The following is a 19,641-nucleotide window of genomic DNA, read 5'->3' as shown; positions in this document are numbered from 1 at the left end:
TTCAGGTTAAATTGCTGTGTTGGCACTTTGTGATAAATAAATGGGTTTTGGGTTGCAGTTTGGGCACTCGGTCTCAGAAAGGTTCGCCATCACTGTTCTAAAGCCACGACAAGCACCACCTTTTGAGGCAGCAGATTCCCCAAATCTCTGGCACTACCTTCTGTCTCTCCTAATCTGACCTGCCGCAAGATGATCTGCCGTTGATGTCCTTGGCAGACAGAGAGGGGGCGGGGGGGGGGGGCACATTCCATTGCTTCAGACTTGTCCTGTCCTGGCTGCGTGGTGTGATTGCCCTGGGATTGATTTCTCGCCATAGCTCAGCTGGGTGTCTGGCAGGATTTTGCCGGGGCCAAACAGGGTTAGGCTAATGGGCTGTTGTGGATGTTCTGGGCTGTGTGGTCGTGTTATAGTAGATTTTGCTCCTACAGTTTCACCCATATCTGTGGTGGGCATCTTCAGAGACATGTGTTTCTTTCTGTGGCACGTGGCACCGTGGCGGGCCTCTGAAGATGTTAGCTGAAACGTTAGGAGTGAAAACTCCCAGATCCCGGCCACACAGCCCAGGAATCTCAGAACAGCCAGTTGATTCCAGCCATGAAATCCTTTGACAACTCATTAGGCGAATTCTCCCCGTGCTGTGTCTTCTAGCCCTTCCGTATCCTGCCCCTCGGCTTCTTCCTCTCCACCCCATTAGAAAGTGAAAAGGAGGATTGTGCAGAGAATATGAAATTCACGTGGGATAAAGGAAGTGAAGGCCAGAGTTTCTGATCTAGTCGCTAGTAGTGATTTGGACCCCTTCTTGGAAGTGTAATTTCCCCGTCAGTCGCGTGAGCAAGCCCGGGATCCACAAAGCACCCTGGCCAGGCGCACGGAGTCTGAAAGGAGGAGGATGCCCCATCAGCACACCCGTTGCTATGCAAATAAGTTGGGTTTATATTACTGGCATCAGTGACATGGAACTCCAGCATGTATTGATCGTAACCTCACCCAAGGTTTCCAGAACAGAGCGTCCCGTTACGGTCAAGGGGGAAGCACGTAGAGAAACATTCTTCCTCCGGGTGCCCCTCGGAAGGCTGTGCTTCCAGCGGATTCGGGTCCGTGCGAATTGTCCAGTCGACTGCCCGTGTCCTTGTTACGTGGGAAAGGAACCTCGTGGGCTGTGCCTGCAGCACCTGACGCACTCCCCACCCACCCACCCACCCCAGAGTGCTTCCAGCCCACAGCAGCCCCGCCTTTGCTGACCAGGCCTCGTCCGCCAGGGATTCAGTCTCTCCTCTGGGATTGGTCCTTGTGAGTTCATCCTGGGTAGATCCACATGGCAGCTGAGGGCAGGCCGGAAGCCTCTGTCTGTCTGTCTGTGTTTGGCTTGTCTCCTCCTGCTCCTGCTCCTCCTCCATCCTGAGCCCATCGTCCGTCTGTCGTCTAACTCCGAATTGCTGTCTTCCTGTCTCGGTCTTTGGTCTGCAAAGGCCGGAGTGGGAGAAGACAAGAGTTAGACACACACACCTGGGGCTGCGGAAGAAGGGGCTGCTCCCAGCCCCAGAAGGCGCCCGGCTGGGCTGGGTGAGCAACGTGCTTCCTTTCTGCTTGGCAAGAGCAGCGCCAACGCCCACACCAGCCCCGCTGTCTTGCCTGGCACCCGGCGGCCCTGCTTCGGGGGCTGCCTTTTCTCTCTGGGAGCCTGGCCTCCAGTCCACAGCCGCAGTTGCCCAGTGCATTTGGCCCTGTCTGTGGCATCCGTTTCCCTGGGAATGGCGGAGTCTGGGCTCCGGCAGCAAAGCCAGAAATCAGATGTTGGAAACTTGCAGCTTCCCTTAAAAAGGCCACCGGAGTGGTGTTTATTTGGAGTGACCTGTTCCAACCTCCGCCTTTAAAATGTCAAGACTGCCTGTGCTTTCGTGCCCTGGCTCTCCACCGGGAACCCGGCCCCACCTCCCCCCTGCCTTCCCGCGGCTCAAATTTACCCCACAGCTGATGGCTTTCATATCCATGCGCCTGTCACAGATAGAGTGGCCCCTTTCTGGAACTTTTCAGTCATTCATGGGCAGGTTGGGTTAGTTTAAATAGACCGAGCTTGGGCTGGGGGGCTTTGAAACCTGTTCAGAAACTTGAGAGGGCAGGCAGAATATTGTTTGTTTGGTAAAATATTCTGCCCCCCTGCCCCCCCCAATATCAACAAATCCACCCTGCAGAACAAACACAGCATCACCACAAAATGAAAATGGCAGCACAAGCAAGGTTTTTTTTTAAAAGACTGAAGCAGAGAGCAGCGTAGGACGGTGCCAGAGTGAAAACTAGGACGGTGATCTTAAGAGGAGCCCTGTTAACTGGTGCTCCAGACAGAACTCCCCAGTGGGTCCCCAGGGCAGCATCAGCAATGCTGGTGCCGGTGTTGACCTTTCAAACCCTCGTGGCCTTGAGCGGGGGGGGGGGGGGGGCAGGGGGCCTCCTGCCCACCTGTGGATCTGCCCACACCTGGCATGGGCCTTCTCAGCTTGCCCACCTTCAGTGGGATCAGGTTGCTGGATGTGGGGATGGGGCCTTTTTCAGCCGTGGCCCCCAACCTTTGGAATTCCTGCCCCCAGGAAGCCCCAGGTCCAAGTGCCATGTTGCGGGTCTCCATAGAGCCGTGGTGGCGAACCTTTGGCACTCCAGATGTTATGGACTACAATTCCCATCAGCCCCTGTCAGCATGGCCAATTGGCCATGCTGGCAGGGGCTGATGGGAATTGTAGTCCATAACATCTGGAGTGCCAAAGGTTCGCCACCACTGCCATAGAGAGTGGAGAGGGCAGGGGAGCTGGATCCAACCAAATGCCCGAGTAATTTGATGATTCGTAGTTTTATTAAGTTTGCTTTTAATTTTGAGTCTTTTTAGTTGAGACTGTAGAATGGGGGGGGGGGAGGGGTTGTCACTTTTGTTGCTTTCTGATTTAGAGTTTCTTTGTTAAAAAAAATCAGACACCACCCTAATGATCCTTGTGACATTGTGGGATACTGAGAGAACAGACAAAGCCATTTGTGCGGAGTTGCCAGCCTCTTTTGTTTCCTGGCGAGATGGTAGAGTTTGCTTGTGAGTCTGTGTGTTCCCCCTTGGAACAGACCCCCCCGGCATGGAGGTGCCCATTGCCGCTTGCTGGCCCTCCTCGAAGGGACCGGCCAGGCCGCCCTCCCCAACTTTAGTTCAGCTGAATGTCCTGCCAAGAATACCGTCTCCAGGCAGCCCCCCCCCATCGCCAGCACGGTGGAAATACCGTGGGCCTCTCTCTGCATGGTGTTTGTTGTGCTGAGATGAGTGCAATTGTGTGGGTGCCTTCCCCTCCCCCCCACCCCCGCCCACTGACCCCTTGCTTGGGCTTCCAGGCATCTGTGAGTGGCGTTGTAATGGCAGCCTCATCCTTTGTTACAAGGGGGGGGCGGGGTTTGAGCTCAGAAATGGTAAAATTAAATTTCCCAGATGTTCAGGCCCCAGGAGTTCTCCTGCTGTCTGGAGAGGAAATGGGGATTCGGAAAATCCCGCCTCATATTTTCCCCCTATCACCTTGCCTTTCCGCTGCCATTAAGCTAAGCAGGAACAGTAAATTAGGGGGGGGGGGGTTAAAGCAGCCCATCTTCTAGGCGGGGGAGGAGGCCGAGAAAGGCCCTCTTCAGCTCCCGGGCCCCAAGGCCAGCCGTGCTGCTGGGTCATAGCTGGCCTCCCTCCTGCCTGTTGAATGGGTGGCTCAGGGTCCCCAGCCCCCCTGCCACCCCTTGTGCCCCCCATCTGCGCCACTGACCCCCAGAGAGTGCTTTCCACAGGCCTCTCCTGGGAATCTCCCCTGGGGCTATCGGACCACTTCAGGGGAGCAGCCTGGCTGAGCTGCCACCGAGAGAGTCCACCGGCACAGCTTGGGATTGCTCTGCCTGGCCTTTTCCACCCTCGCAAGCATTCGCCCCTAAAAACCGCCCCTCGGTTGCTGCTGGGGGTGGGTTCGGAGCACAGTCGAGCAGCTTCCAATCTCGGCAGGCCCCTCAGTCCCACGCTGCCGCAGCAGCAGCTGTTTGGAAGCCCAAGGAAACAAAGCCAAGCTTCCTGCTTGAGGGAGAAACAGATCGGCTCCTCTTTCCCAGGTCCAAATGTCGCCCCCGTTGCCCCACCCAATGCCCATGAAGGATTCTTATTGTGTTGTTGTACAAGCAGGCAAGGATGTCACACATAAGTGTGCTGTTCCATGCGGGGTGACACCTCCCTTTGGTGCGTACCCCCAGTCGCAAAGGTGTGTTGGAATTCCAAGATGCATTTCCTGAGGGGATGGCTGAGGCGATCCAGGCGGGACGTGTCGGACTGGGCCCCTGGGATGCAGCCCCCTCCTCACTTAGAGGGCAGGGCAGAGGCTGCAGCTAAAGATGCCCACTGTGTGCCCCTGAGACCCTTGGCTCGGAGCGCAAAAAAACTCTGCTGGAGAGCTGCTTCCATCCCGAGTAGGCAACACTGAGCCAGCTGGGCAAAGGGTCTGATCAGGCAGGCAGCCGCGTGGAAGGTTTTCCCATCCGCTGGCTCATGGATTGGGGGGTGGGGGGAGCCCTCTGGTCCTGAGTGCGGACCATAAGCATTCCGGGGTCATTCCCATCAGGCAGAAGTGCCAGGAAGCTCTTTCACATTTTTCCCAGGACCTCCAAGGGCTAGGCATGTCTGGGGACCTGGACATTTCCTGAGCCACGAAGCTCCGGCCTCCCCCTCTCAGGTGCGGTGTTTATATGTGTATGGGGCTCCTGCCCCCCCCCATTCCCCCAGTGCCTGACCCCCACAGACCTCGGGAGGTGCGGCGGCCTCTGTCCTTTTCTAGCCCACTTAGCCTCCCGCTGAGCTGAGGCTTCAAAGTTGCCGCTTCCTCTTTTTCTTAAACGAAGGGCTGTTCTGCTGAGGAGCAGAATGGCGAGAGGAGCGAAGGGGCCGTGCCAGGACGAGGGGACCCTGGTTCTTCTGCAAGGTGAGAGCGTCCTGCTTGCCTCAGTTTCCTGTTGCTGGGAGATCCTCTTTTGAGGCATTCTGGGAAGGCCCTGATGGGAAACCTCCTCCAGGACTCTCCTAGGGCAGGATGTGTGTGCCCAGTCGCAACCACCCCCCCCCCCCAAAAAACCCTGTTTGCTTCTTCCCCCCACCCCCCTTTCCAGTGTCCTCCTCCTTGCAGCGTTTTGCATTCCTGCAACCATGGCGACCATTTGTGCTCCATCCCAGGCTGGACATGTCTCTGTGGTCTCTCAGGAGCATGAGCGTGTTTCTCATCGGAGCAAGAACGGCAAAGGCCAACCTGTGCTCTGTGCTGCAAGCTCTTTGTTGTGCTGTGAAGAACCGAGTGGCCCCTCTTTAGGAATCAGCTCTGTGGTCCCTTTGGTGGCTGGTAATGTCAGGCAGTGGGACAGCCAGAAGCCCAGATTCCAGCGCCTTTGATGGAGGCCGTGATGCACCTTGTCCCTTGCAAATGAGAGACTTTGTGTGGAGGCAAAGTCTTGTGCCAAAGCTGCCCGAAGGGACGCCAGCCATTGCAGAGTGACCACCAGGGCAGTCCTGCTGTGTCGGCTTCCTCCTTGCGCCTCAGAAGAGCGTTCACATCCGTGTGTCGATACAAAGATGCTAGGTTTGCCCGTAGCTGGTCCTAAACCGCTCTGTCCTTCTGCAGCAGTACCCGGGCAGAGCTGAAATGGATACCCTGCATTATGTGTGTTGTCCGCCCCACCGCCCCCTTGGTATTGGCACCGGCCATGCTGGGGAAAAGGTTAGCTGGATGCAGCTAAAGAAAGATGAATGCATTTCCATGGTGCTTTCCTTCTTGATCCATACCTGTGGGGCAAACCCACTCCCCATCCCTCAGTTTTCGATGGAGCTGGGTGGTCTGAAGAGGGGGGTGGGATGGCCAGAATGATGCTGACGGAGAGGTCGGTCGGTCGTCCTGCAGCTGTAGGGCTCATTGGGAGACCCACGAGGCCAGGAAAGGCTACTCCTATTATTATAGCCTCAGCTTCCTCACATCCATCGCAGGCATTCAAGGGGGCTCTGAGCCCATAATTTCCCCGGAGAGAGCAATTCCTCATTGGCTTACTTAGGGAAGCAGGGGATCCCTTAGCCAAGGTTTTTGAAGAAGAAGAAGAAGAGTTTGGATTTATATCCCCCCTTTCTCTCCTGCAGGAGACTCAAAGGGGCTTACAATCTCCTTGCCCTTCCCCCCTCACAACAAACACCCTGTGAGGTAGGTGGGGCTGAGAGAGCTCCGAGAAGCTGTGACTAGCCCAAGGTCACCCAGCTGGCGTGTGTGGGAGTGCACAGGCTAATCTGAATTCCCCAGATAAGCCTCCACAGCTCAGGCGGCAGAGCTGGGAATCAAACCCGGTTCCTCCAGATTAGATACATGAACTCTTAACCTCCTACGCCACTGCTGCTCCTGGTAAAATGTCGAGAGTACATGCTGATCTGGGCGTCAGCTGTCACACGGGTGCATTTTGTTGTTTGTCCTGACTCACTCTTTGCCATCAGCCTTGTGAGAAAGGTGCACTCTAATTTTTAATAAATACCCAGCTTCCCCCTACCTCCCCTACTTAGACTGCCTGGGGGCAGAAGCTCCATAGCCCTGGAGGCAAAGATGAGGAAGGCCAGCTGCCTGGTCTGCGTGGTAGTTTTGAGGACTCCGAAGGGGTCCTGCTCTGGGGGCCCTGCCAGTGATTTGCCCCCTCCAGAGGACCAAGCCTCGCACTGGCCTCCTCACACAGAGACGCCCCTTGATCTCACAGCACAACTGGAAGGCACAGGAGGTGTCCTAGGCCTTCCTTGCAAGGCACTTCAGTGATCTGTCGCTGCTGATGTTGGAGCAGCAGTGGCGTAGGAGGTTAAGAGCAGGTGCATTCTAATCTGGAGGAACCGGGTTTGATTCCCCGCTCTGCCGCCTGAGCTGTGGAGGCTTCTCTGGGGAATTCAGATTACCCTGTACACTCCCACACACGCCAGCTGGGTGACCTTGGGCTAGTCACAGCTTCTGGGAGCTCTCTCAGCCCCACCTACCTCACAGGGTGTTTGTTGTGAGGGGGGAAGGGCAAGGAGATTGTCAGCCCCTTTGAGTCTCTGGCAGGAGAGAAAGGGGGGATATAAATCCAAACTCTTCTTCCTCTTCTTCTCTTCTGTCCGTGCTGAGAGGTGAGGTGGCGGCTGGCTCTTGTGCGGTGAGCCTCCTGTTGATTAGTGAGCGCCTGAGCATCGCAGGGTTCAGCTCAGATGTCCCACCTACGTTGTGCCTTCCGAGGATCCTGGGAAACGCAGTAGTTCATGCCGATGGTCTTTCACCGCTCAGCTGTGTGCCTCCTGCAGTTGGCCATAGCTCACGTCTTCCTGTGAATCTGTAGGACAATCTCCAGGCAGTGAAAATCCACAGCAGGTTGTGCACAGAAGCGGAAGTAGCCCATAGCTGCAAAGAGGAGCGGCCCCCCTGCCTGCGCCTTCTCCTGGGGCCATGAGTCCGTGGTGTTGCCAGTCTTGAGCACTGACGGGAATGGGCGCTTTCCGGAGCTCACGTCTTCCCCCGTTCTCACGGTCGTTTTGGTGAGGGCATCTTCCAAGTCTTGTCTGAAACCGGAGTCGTCTGGCGGGGGGGGGGGGTGGCACGAGGCGGACCCCCAGCCCCCGACGCACATGTTGAAGGGGCTCCCTTTGGCGGCTCAGAATCACGCTGCACGAGCAAAGTGTCGAGAGGGAGCAGAGTCCGTGTTCACAGTAGCTGCAAAATGCTTGTGGCAGAAGGCCGGAGTCAATCTCTCTGTCTTTCTATCTCCTGGCCTGACTGGTCACACTTGGTTTGCGGCGGGGGGGGGGGGTCCCTTCTGGGATTCACAGGGCATATGGCCTCCCCTTTCTGACCTTCTGGTGTTCCCTTGCCCGGGGCCTCCCTTCTGACCTCTGGTGTTCCCTGTTCACGCACTTGGTTTCCCTTTTCACACACACCCCCAACGCGAGGAGGTGCATTTCCCCACATGTGTTCTTTGCCCCTCCCTTCCCCCACGCCTGGAGTGCTGCTGCCCCATAGGGCTCAGGTGACGCCCCACACCTGTGCAAGCTGCCTCCCCCTGCAGACGCATTTAGGGGATCTGCCTCAAGGAGTTTGGGGGCTCTCGGCCTGACCTTTCCGTCCCACGGGACTTCAAGAATGCTATTGCTGTGAGATCTCCACGTAGATTTGTTTATTTAGATATTTATACTCTGCTTTCCTGCGCGGTTCTCCCTTCTCCATCTTGTCTTGACAACAGCTTGCAAGGTGTAGTAGTTAACACGTCAGGCTGGAATCTGGAACTCCCAGGTTTGAACCCCCACTCTGCCGTGGAAGCTCGCTGGGCGATCCTCACACGCTCACAGCCTGACCTGCCTCCATGAGATCGTGGTGAGGAGAACGATGCTAGCTGCTTTGGGTTCCCAGGAGGGAAAATATGGGATGTAGCCTAAATTAGGGGTTGGCCATGCTGGCAGGGGCTGATGGGAATTGTAGTCCATGAACATCTGGAGAGCCGCAGGTTCCCCCCCCCGCCTAAATAAATAAATAGCCTGGGAGGGAGAGGCTGGCCGAGGGCTGCCTGTGGTGAACCACCGTGGCTGAGTGGGGATTGGGACCTACAGTAGTCCAGTATGGACAACTTCACTTCACTGCCTCTACGCCACTATGGGGAGATGGGTGACTAGATGGACGCGCTTCTCCCATTTGGGTGAAATGAGGTCTCAAAGGGACAGGCGCCTCCTTCAATAATTTCAGCCCAAACACAGCAGCGCTCAGAATGAAGGCAGGTTGGACATCGCACTGCACATTGGGTTTTTTTTGAAAAGAAGACCTAGTTTGCTTTATGGGCAGAGTTCTTCCTGTGCCACGCAGGGACTGAAGGACGTTTTTGTTTTCCAGTGTCCCAAATATTCCTTGCTTTAAATGTCTTGCTGGTCGTTTGAGGGTGTCAGTGGTGGGGTGTTGCGGGAATGTGGTGATTTGCCCCCTCTTGAGTCCTCAAGAGGTGGGGGGGACCCCAGGGGCCAAGGGGGAAGAACTCCCCAGCCAACACCGCAGCCAGCTCTTCACCCTCTTAAAGAAGGCAGCTCCCTGATCTTGCCCTTCTTTGCTCAAAGTTGGGGGCAAGTGGAAGAAGAGAAGGAAGCCGCCTTGACTCTTAGAAGCTCACCCCACCGAGATCTTGTTGGACCCTCAGGTGCGCCTGGTCTCACACCGAGCTCTCCTGGGCTCTGTGCGCAGCGCTCGGCGTGCCGTTCCTTCCTCCTGCCTCATAAGACTTTGCAAAGAGGCCAAAGACCCCAGGAGAGGAGGATGAGGGATTATTTTCTAATTTTGCTCCTGAACCCACATCTAGCCAATTTCATGGTGTGACCCTAACTTCTGGGGAACAAATTGTCTTCTCAGGCTGACAAAGATTTTGTAAACTTCGCCCCTACTGCCTCCCTTGAGCGTCATCTGCCGGTTTCCAAACTGTCTCCTTCAGCTCTCCTCCTTCCCTGACTAAAAAGACCGGCCACCTTAAGACCCCCACATGGTCATTTTTACCGCTTTATGGATGCGTGCTGACTTGGTTGGTTTTTATTGCCTCTCGCAGCTTTTATCCCATTGTCTTGTTTGTTTTAACTTTATTGCGTGCAACCGTTTGGTGTTTTTTTTAAGAAAAGAGACAAATGTAGTTCACCGCTTACTGACACAATAACATAGCAGCAGGTTTTGAGCGTGAGTTTGTCCAAGCAAGTTTCTCTGCTCTTAGAAAGATTGTTTGGCACATCCAGAATATTTTTTTTTATGTCACCATTGCTGTGTCCGCTTCAGGTGGTTTGCCGGAGTAGTCCTAATAAACAGGTGGACTTCCTGGGAATCATGTCCCTCGTCAAAGTGAGGATGGCCTCAGGAGATCTTGATCTTCATTCTGGTTGAAATTGGGGAGCAGCAGAGTCTGTCTGCAAACCCTCGTCCCGACGCGGACAAAAGAAAGTGCGGTGTCCGAAGTGTGCAGATGTCTTGCGATGGCAGCATTTCTTAGCCAGCACTGGAGGGCTGTACACAGAATTCCTAATGTGTCACTCCCCATGCATAGGGAAACGCTACAGATGGCGGTTGCAGCTGCGGGCTGGGGGGGGAGGGTGGGGGCGGGGGCTGTTTTCCCAATCAAAAATGTTTGATAAGGAAAAAGACATAGTTTTAGTGTTTGTCTTTTTTCTTGTGGGGGGGGGGCATCAAACCACTGGGGGGAAGTATATTTAGTTGTGGGGAAAGTGTGCCTCTAAAGTTTACCCTCCCACTATACCCCTCAAAGAGCATTACACTCTGCAAGTAACAGCTTCCTGATGGTCGCTGGCCCGAAAAACATCCTGCTCTCCTCAACCAGAACCAGAGCCTTTTTCGCTCTGGTGCCAGCCTGGTGGCCCCCCAGGACACAGGAGACCCGGGCCCTGCAGGACTGCCTCCAGTTCCGCAGGTTGTGTAAGACAGAAATGTCCCACCGGGCCCACGGTTCGGGGCAGCTGACCTCCCGCCCTTCCACCTTTCTTCTTTCCTTTCGTTTTCATTCCTTGTTCATTTTCTTCGTTCCCTTGGGCATTTCTGTGTCACCCTGCCTGAGTTATTCCTCCTCCTGATTGGCTGTTTACAGGTTTTAGGACACTAGAAAACTGAGGAATTTTAAACTTTGGGGTAAATTGTATAGCAGATTTTTGATTTAATTATTGTAAACAAATGTGAGCCTGCTTTTGACACGAAAGGGCGGGTTATAAATCTGATAAATAAACGGTGTCCCTGATCCACCCCACCCCCCCTGCCCTGCATGGCAGCTTCTCAGGGCTAAATCAGGCACTCGGCGTCACATTGTTTGGCCCTTTGTTTGGGGGGGGGGGTTGTTAAGTGACCCTCCCCCCCTTTAGAAGAGGTAACCTCTCCTGGTGCTTTTCAAAGGCCAAGCAGGGCTCTGGACTGGAATGTTTCACCCGGCAGTCTTGGGGGCCGCATATCTGGCATCTTGAGAATGAACCTTCCTGCTGCCCAGACCCCAGGGGAGACCTCTGCAGGGGAGCCCCGGAACGTGCCACGTGACTTCTGGGGGAAGGGGGCATTCTCTTCCCCTGGCACTGGCACAGCTGCTCCAGCCCCACAGTTCCCTGGATCCGGCCCCCCACCTCCCTGGGCCTGGGTCCTCGTGCCACAGGGCATGATGCTTCGAGGTTGGGTCTGTGCTCAGGAACACGGAGGACGCTGCTGCCTCGCTCTGAGTCGGACCGGCTGTTCATCCAAGTCAGTATTGTCTACTCGGACTGGCAGCCGCTTCCCAGGGTCTCAAGCCTGGTCCTTCCCGTCACTCACTGCCTGGCCCTTTAAACCGCAGGTGCCAGGAACTGAACCTGGTCCCTTTCGAATTCTGAGCCAGAGCTGACGATGTTGGCACGTGAAGCAGCCCCGTATGGAGTTCATCCAGGTCACCCTTTCCTACTCAGGTCCTGGCAGTGGCTCTCCCATCCCCTGCTGCCCGGGCCTTTGCGAGTGGAGATGCCGTGTGAGGCAGAGGCTCTTCCGCCGAGCCACAGCCCCTCTGAGTTCTGTGGGATGTGTGGCCCAGCCACACGCCCTCAGCCTCCACTCATCCCTGCCAGTGTCTGAAGAGAGGTGGCCGGTGCCACAGAACCTCTGGGGAGATGACGACAGCATGCTTTCCAAATTCCATCGGCAGTCCCATAAGTGTCACCTCTCCAGGTATTAGAACCAGTATCTGAGCTGCTGGGGGGGAGAAGGGGCAGAATTTTGCTTGTCTCCTGCCCCATCCTAACCCTCAGCAGTGTCTTTCTCTGCTCCCCACTGCTTCGCCCCACTCAGACACATTAACCAGGGGGGGACATTTTCTCATTGGCTTACTTGGGAAAGCTAGCTTCCTTCCTTCCTTCCTTCCTTCCCTCCCTCCCTCCCTCCCTTCCGGGCAGGTCTGGTACCTCTTGACTTCTCCTGCCCTGACCCCACGGCCCCCACCGCTCTTCGCATCACTTACCATCTTCCTCTGGTTGCTAAGGCAGAAAGTGCAGATCTGCTTGGGTTGCGAGTTCTCGCTTTCCCGCGTGGGAGGGCTGCCGCCGCTGGCGCTGCTGTGGTGGAAGAAGGCTGGCGTGGTGTGGCACGGTTGCCCGTCTCCGCACCCTTCCCCCACCAGGAGTACGTTGCCCAGGTGTGAGATGTAGCTGGAAGCCAGGCGGAGAGTCTCGATTTTGGAGAGTTTCCGGTCCGCCGGCTCAGTGGGGATGAGAGTCCTCAGGGCGGTGAAGGCCGTGTTGACGCTGTTGGTCCGGTCCCTCTCCCGTGCGTTGGCCGTGTGGCGCTGGCGGGGCTCCCTGTTGATCCGGTCGGCCTTCTTGCTGCTCCTGCGCTTGCCGCTTTTGAGGCCGTAGCCGCCGGCGTCCAGGTGGTAGGGCTTCTCGTCAGAGCCAGAACTTTCGCTGCCGTTCTCTTCATCCTCCGACAACATGCTGATCTCAGGGTACAGGTATCGGCTGGGGGGCGAGCGCAGCATGGCAAAGGACATGGCTGGGGGCGGGCAGGTGGGACCGTTGCGCGTCAAGACCCTCAGCTCTGCGCCTCCATCCTCCTCGGAAGACTCAAGGAGCGGAGGGTCAGCTGGCTCCTCGTGGTCTCTCCTCCCGTGAAGGGCTCAATCCCTGTGGTTGTCTCCTCCTCCTCCGTGTGCCTTTCCCAGCAGGAGCGTTTCCCGTGCTGGGTTCGCGGCACTCCTGGTCCGTGTCCAGGGCTGGTCCTCTTGTCCTGGTTGGCTGTGTTTGCGCTGCAGGGGCTAAGTGCTGTGGCCTCAGGACATGCAGCTGGTGTTTCCTCCCAGCTGCACACATGTGCGTGCCATGCGACGGCTGCGTGTCTCTCCGAAGAAGAAGCAGGCTGCTCCGTGTGGAGTGTGTCAGGGGCTGAGCGAGCGTTTTATAGCAAGTGGTCGGTCAGGCAAGCCCCTCCTCTGCCTGCAGCAGCTGCCCGCCTCCCCGAGCCTGAGCCGCTCGCTGCCTCTGGGGCACCCGGGGAGATGCCAGCTGTAGGGGAGCTGCCTGGACCGACTCGCAGACAGCTCGAGCTGCGGGCCCGCTGCTCTTGGCAGGGCTTGTGGCTTTGACGTGGCTGCCCAGTAGGGCTTTTTGCCCTCAGCCCCAGGCGTCTGCTGCTCGGTCGCGGCGGCACTCTTGAGAAGTGGCAGGCGTGGAGCAGGAGGAGCCAGCAAGGAGGGAAGGAAGATCCCCGCGTGGCCGGCCGGCCGCCCTTTCCAGAAGAGAGGCCACCTGGGGACCAAGCAGAGCCCACAGTCAGATTATTCGTCATTCTGAGAGAGAGGGAGAGATCTGCCCCCCTTCCCCCCCCATCCAGCGTGACCAAATGGATCCTGCTGCCGCTGTTAATGGGGCACAGCGAGAAGCATTAACCCTTGCCAGGCCGTTCTGCAAGAGCCAGCGGCAAAGTTGTGTTCTGCCTCCGTGAGGAGGGGTCCTCCTTCTCTCCCTGGGTGCCATTTGTCATCCCCACTCCTGAGGGTAGACCTGTTGATTAAGCAGCCCGCTTTCCAGCCAGGTTCCGTGTTTGGCCTCATCTGCCAGCAAGCGGGCAAGTCCTTCCCACCCCATCCTTTTGGCTCAGTCCTTTTGTGGGTCTCGTGCAGGGCAGACGGAGGCTCAGGTGCCCGTGGGGGAGGGGTCCATCGCTTGCCCCCCCCCCCCAGTCTGAAAGCTGAGTCCCCACCCAGTCCCCATAAAGGGGGGGGGGTGTTCGTTGCCGTCTCCTGAAATTCTGGAAAGCTCAGCTGCTTCTGGCTCTGCCCCCTCCCTTGCTGCTGCCTCCCCCCCCCCCTTCTGTCTCTTCCCACGTGGACCAGCTATTTTCAAGAAAGTGCTACTGGGAAAAGAATCCTTTCCCCTGCCAGGAATGCGTGCGGAGGAATGCCTGCCCCGTTCCAAGAGCAACTTCCAGACGTGTGGCTGAGTGACGGCAGCTCCTTGTGGGGGCGGGGCCAATGCACGCGCAGGGGGGGCTTCTTTTCTGAGTAGCTGAGCTCACTCCGGTGGATGTGTTAACTACAGGGGAGGCGAGCGAGTGGCAAGGAGGGGGAGTCTGGCTACTGGCAGATTCCATTCAGGAAAAAGCTCCCCCACTTCCCCCCCCCCCCCCAGGAATGTGCAGCTCTTGGCTGTTCTGCTCAGCTCTGAGTGGTACTTAAAATGCAGGGCCCCCGGCGAGAGGAAGAAGAGGCTGCCGGCTGCCCCCGGCCCTTTCAACGCTCGGGAGGGTCTGCCTGGGATCCTCCTCCGTGCCAGCAAAGGGAGCCTGGGCGAGTTCTGCCACCGTGGCTCAGGGTGCCGCCTGCCACCAACACCAACCCTGGCGTGTGCCGCCGGCATCTTTCCCCCTGCTTGGTCACCAACAAAGAGCTGACGTAGCTGCACACACACACGCGCACGCTTGCACTCTCTCTCGGCAGTGCCAAAAGCAGGCAGGAGCCAGTAGGTTGTGCAGCTGAGCTCCGAGGGGGTTTGTGTCTCCCCACCACCCCAGCCCCCCTCCAAACAAGGCATCAGGCATGCCCCCCCCCCCCCCCCACACACACATACAACACTAGGGATCAGTGTAGGACTTCTTTGTTCAGCCAGGCACAAGTGAAATTTCATGTCCTATAAAAAGTGGATTCAGATGTGTGATTTTGGCTGGAACGGACAGGAGCAGAAAAGCTAAGGAGCCAGGGTTCCTCCGGGCAGCCCTAACGCACCTACACACACACGCACACACACACGCACGCACGCACGCACGCACACACACACACACACCAGGAAAGTTTGTGAAGCTGTGTCCTTTCAGTTTTTGCTGAAGCAGAAATGAACTCCCAAGACCCAGGTCTTCTCATCGTGTGATGGAGAATCTGCTCCTATTCCCACACAGTGACTCTTGGGCTAGAATGTGGCTCTTGCCAGCTTAGGGGGAGCAGCTTAGGGAGCAGCAGTGGCGTGGGAGGTTAAGAGCCCGTATATCTAATCTGGAGGAACCGGGTTTGATTCCCAGCTCTGCCGCCTGAGCTGTGGAGGCTTATCTGGGGAATTCAGATTAGCCTGTTCACTCCCACACACGCCAGCTGGGTGACCTTGGGCTAGTCACAGCTTCTCGGAGCTCTCCCAGCCCCACCTACCTCACAGGGTGTTTGTTGTGAGGGGGGAAGGGCAAGGAGATTGTCAGCCCCTTTGAGTCTCCTGCAGGGCCTGGGAAAATTGAAGGGTGGGTGGGGCTCTCAAACCCCCCCCCCCCAATTTTACCTACGCTGTTTTTCCAACGGGATAAATAGAAAACTTGAAGAAGCTCTTTTTAAAAATTGGAATGTTTTCTTTATTTAAAATAGAATGGTTTAAAAGACAAGATTCTTCATACTCAAATGTATAGCATGAAAGAGCATGGGGATTTTTTTCAGTTTTTCCAGTGGAAAAATTGGCACATCTTGTAGAGCGCTGAAAAAAACTTATACTTTGAGCATATACAGTATTTTCAAGATTTGTTTTTGTTTAAAGGCAAATAGTTCAGCAGTGTGAAAAGGTTTATGCCCAAAAGCTATACTTCGTTTTGCTGGCTGCAGAATTAGTTTTCTGTCTTCAACTTCTAGTTTTTCCATTTGGTGTGCTGGGGTGGCCCAGCTGCCACAGTTGGCAACTCCATCTCCTTGAGCACTGGATATGGCTGCAGTTTTTCTTACAGAAAATGACGATATTTAGAAATCTGAATTGCATAATTATGCCAGACATTTCAATTTTACATGCTAATTTATAAATGATGCCTTTTATGTTGGTCAATCAGTAAATGGAAGTTAGGTTGGATAGGAAAGCAAGTTTTGCATACATTTCAGTTTTCTCCAAAATGTCCACTTTTCCTGGGAGGGTGAGAAGTGTGTTGGGGGGGGGGGGGGGCTGGCTTTCTGTAATTCTACCTCCCTGCTTGCACCTGAGTGCAGAAATGCCCAACCAACCCTATCCCACCCTCGGCTGAGGGTGAGCTGAAAGAAGCACCCCTCAGCACCCTACTGCTGCGCTGGCAGCCAATCAGCACTGAAGGTGGGGGTGGGGGGCGGGGGGGCAAGCTGGAAAAAATAAGGCCCGTTTCTCCTAAATGTGTGGAGTGGCCTTCTGCTGAGTTGGATCCTTGGGTTTTCCGGTTCAGTTCTGCCTCCTGGGAGTGGCAGAGGGGCTCTCTGGGGTCCCAGGCCTCCTAGTTATTCTCTGGGCTCAGCCTTGTGACTGGAGGCGCTGCCGGGGCTTGAACCGGGGACCTCTGCAGAGTGGAGGCTCTGCCACTAACCCGTGGGCCTTCCGCCATCCTCAGTGGCAGCGGTAGATTCTTAAGCAGCCGTGTCATTCCTGTGCTTCTGGAAGCGTCCTCCCAGGGTGCCGTCCGCCCCACCTCTTTCTCCCCTGGCTGTGTGCTGTGGGGAATGTCTGGGCCTGTTGTCCTGCAGGGGGAATGCCTGGGGACCGCTGAGCACGGATGGAGGGCTGGCTGTTTGTTTTCCGTGAAGGCAGGGCGCGGGGGGAGCTCAGAGCATACCCAGTTGCTGCTCAGGACTGGTGTGGTGATGGATGGACTGGAAAGTGTGGGGTGGGACCACCTCCCTCTCAAGGGCCTTAATCTCTCTCTCTCTCACACACACACCCCAATGTCCTGGGAGCCTCCTCTGTTTTCCAAGTGTTTATGGGGACCAGATGGTGCAGCTGGTGAGGGGGAAGGTGACCCTGTTGCTGTTTGGAGAAGGCCATGGGTCGTGTTCACACCTCCCTGCCAGGCAATCTGTAATTGGGGGCAGGGAAGCGGGGAATCTCTGTTTTTTCATTCTGCAGTTCGCCCTGGGGAAGTGGGAGGGGGGGAGCCAAGGCAACAGGCTCCATCTCGGTCTTTGGCCTTGTGGGGGTCATAAGCGGAAGGGTCTGGCTGAGGCCGCTGGACTCCTGGCTTTCCAGAATGTCCTGTGGTCAGAGCTGCTTCTTTCTAAATGACTGAATCGTAAGATGGGCTGGTTTGCGCAACGGCCACAGCGCGGTTCTGGCTTTGTGCGCCTCATTCGAATGAAAGAGCGTGTCTGTGGCCATCTTCCCTCCCTTTCTCGGAAGGCCACCGGGTGTTGGGCCCGCTTCTGTCCTCAAAGCCAAGCCTTGCCGAGGACTGGCTCTATGGGTCGCTCCGTGGCTGTCCCGTGGGGCTCACCGTGACGCCAGCCCAAAGGCAAGTGGTCCATCCTGTCCCTTTCCCCCCCTCTCTCCCAGGACATCCGCAACACAGTGGGCAATATCCCCATGGAGTGGTACCAGGAATTCCCACACATCGGCTACAATTTGGATGGCAAGAAGATCTTCAAGCCCATCCGCACCAAGGACGAACTGGACAGGTTTCTGGAGAAGATGGAGAACCCTGACTACTGGTGAGGGGCTCTGGGTGGGCAGACGACAGCAGAGACGGACGGACGGACGGACGGACGGACGGACGGACGGAGGGAGGGAGGGAGGGAGGGAGGGAGGGAGGGGAAAGAAAGAAAGAAAGAAAGAAAGAAAGAAAGAAAGAAAGAAAGAAAGAGGAGGGAGGGAGGGAGGGAAGGAAGGAAGGAAGGAAAAAGAAAGAAAGAAAGAAAGAAAGAAAGAAAGAAAGAAAGATAGAAAGAAAGAGGGGAGGGAGGAAGGAAGGAAGGAAGGAAGGAAGGAAGGAAGGAAGGAAGGAAGGAAGGAAGGAGGTAGGGAGAGAAGGAAGGAGGGAAGGGAGGGAGGGAGGAGGAAAGGGAGGGGGGAGGGAGGGAGGGAGGGTGGGAGGAAATAAAAAGAAGGAAGGAAGGAAGGAAGGAAGGAAGGAAGGAAGGAAGGAAGGAAGGAAGGAAGGAAGGAAGGAAGGAAGGAAGGAAGGAAGGAAGGAAGGAAGGGAGGGACACGCCTTCTTGGGGAGAGGTCTCTCTTGCACTGGAGGAGGAAAGGGCCTTTGTGAGAGAGCGAGGCCTCAGGATCCAGCCAGATGTTCTGCTTTCCTCCACCCTTCAGCGATCTCAAGGCCCTTGGTGGCTGAGGGGTGGGTTGCCTTTGGTGTTCATTGCCATGGGGAGGGGGAGGGCTGGGGCGCATGTGTTCTCCAGCAGAGGGCCTGGCCTCTTCACGGGGGGAGGGGGGCAGCTTGGTTGTGCCACTCCTTTCCCTTTTTCCTGCTGCAGGCGAACCGTCCAGGACAAGCTGACCGGGGTGGATGTGAAGCTGACCGATGAGCAAGTGGAGCTGGTGAACCGACTCCAGCGGGGCCAGTTTGGAGATGTGAACTTCAACCCTTACGAGGTTAGAAAAGCCCCGCCCCGGGGTGACTCGCGAGGGGCTGGCTGGCTGGTGTGCAGCCCTCCTCTGAGCAGACCCCGCTTGCTTTCCAGCCTGCCGTGGACTTCTTCAGCAACCAGGTGATGATCCACCCAGTGACCAACCGTCCGGCTGACAAGCGTAGCTTCATCCCATCCCTCATTGAGAAGGAGAAGGTGAGCGGAGGGGCGGGGGGGGGGGGGGGGGGGCCGCGGATGGGGTCCCTGCTGCAGCTGACCCCCCACACACACACACATACCCGTGGAAGAGAAGAATCTGGCATTGCCCGAGGGCTCTTTGAGCCAGAGAGGAATGGCTTGTGCCTGCCTGCCTGCCTGCCATTGCTTGGAGGCCCTGCAGGCCCCTTGGCTCCCCGGGGCCCTGGATCTACTCTTTTCACTTCATCTCCTCTCCTCCCTCAAGGGGCAGCTTTTGTGGCCGTCATGAGCAAACCCGTAGCACAGAGAAGTAGAAGGAAACAGAGGGGGCCGGGGAGGGGCTGCCCAAGGCCAGGCCTGGAGAAGGCGCTGCTGTCTCCCAAGGGCCGTTTTCCAGCCCAGACTCGGCACTCGGGGCTGAGCAGCCACCGAGCCCAGATTCCACCTGAGGAGGACAAGAGGGGGTGCGCTGGCTGCTTAAGAAAGAAGGGCTCTCCTCCTTGACCAGCAAAGTCTTGCTACTTGGAAAAGGGGGGGGAGAACACAGAAGGGCCGGGGCTCTCATGGGGGGGGGGGCGGCAGACAAAACCCCTGGCCCTTCACCGTGGTCAAGTCAGCCCTCCCTTTGCACGTTGCCTCCTGGCTCCCTGAAGCGAGCGTGTGGCTCTGGCCATGAGAGAGGGGAGGGGGGCTGTTCCCTTACCTCGTCTCCCTCCCAAATCCCTGCCAGGTCTCCAGGCTGGTCCATGCCATCAAGATGGGTTGGATCAAGCCGCGCAAGCCCAAAGAGGACACGCCCAGCTACTATGACCTGTGGGCCCATGAAGACCCCAATTCCATCCTGGGGCGGCATAAGATGCACGTGCCAGCCCCCAAGCTCCCTTTGCCTGGTCACGAGGAATCCTACAACCCACCTCCAGAGTACCTTCCCACGGACGAAGAGGTGAGGCCGTTCCGCCCAAGACCAGAGTGGGAGGGGAGTTTGGCGGGCAGGTGGGGAGGGCCTGACACTCAGGAAGCGCGCCGGCTTCATCCTGCTCAGCTCCTGGCATCTACAGCCAAAAAGGAGCAGTGCTGGGATCAGGTCTGCCCAGATGCCCCCAGAGAGCTGCA

General features: G+C 56.7%; 2 protein-coding genes across 5 annotated transcripts in view; one reads left to right on the top strand and one right to left on the bottom strand.

Moving 5' to 3' along the window:
• Positions 1-19,641, top strand: part of BOP1 (BOP1 ribosomal biogenesis factor) — a 77,261-nt gene that overhangs the window by 49,057 nt on the left and 8,563 nt on the right. For 2 of the 4 annotated variants that reach the window (XM_048482603.1, XM_048482604.1), the window contains exons 3-6: positions 17,312-17,466; positions 18,238-18,355; positions 18,445-18,546; positions 19,259-19,471. In XM_048482603.1, the coding sequence (XP_048338560.1) occupies positions 17,312-17,466; positions 18,238-18,355; positions 18,445-18,546; positions 19,259-19,471 (588 nt within the window). Of the gene's footprint in view, positions 1-16,738; positions 16,841-16,935; positions 17,052-17,311; positions 17,467-18,237; positions 18,356-18,444; positions 18,547-19,258; positions 19,472-19,641 lie in introns of those variants that run through there. The other 2 variants (XM_048482602.1, XM_048482605.1) reach the window with 2 other exon arrangements.
• On the bottom strand, positions 1,365-13,275 carry SCX (scleraxis bHLH transcription factor). Its single transcript, XM_048482612.1, has 2 exons — positions 12,028-13,275; positions 1,365-1,461 (listed from the first exon to the last, which is right to left on the bottom strand). Exons 1-2 carry the CDS (start codon positions 12,553-12,555, stop codon positions 1,423-1,425), a joined length of 567 nt encoding a protein of 188 aa, XP_048338569.1. The 5' UTR covers positions 12,556-13,275; the 3' UTR covers positions 1,365-1,422.

This window comes from Sphaerodactylus townsendi, unplaced genomic scaffold (assembly GCF_021028975.2).
Source record: "Sphaerodactylus townsendi isolate TG3544 unplaced genomic scaffold, MPM_Stown_v2.3 scaffold_19, whole genome shotgun sequence".
NCBI lineage: Eukaryota > Metazoa > Chordata > Lepidosauria > Squamata > Sphaerodactylidae > Sphaerodactylus > Sphaerodactylus townsendi.
Note: the sequence above shows the minus strand (reverse complement) of the source record. Positions and strands in the feature narration are given on the sequence as shown.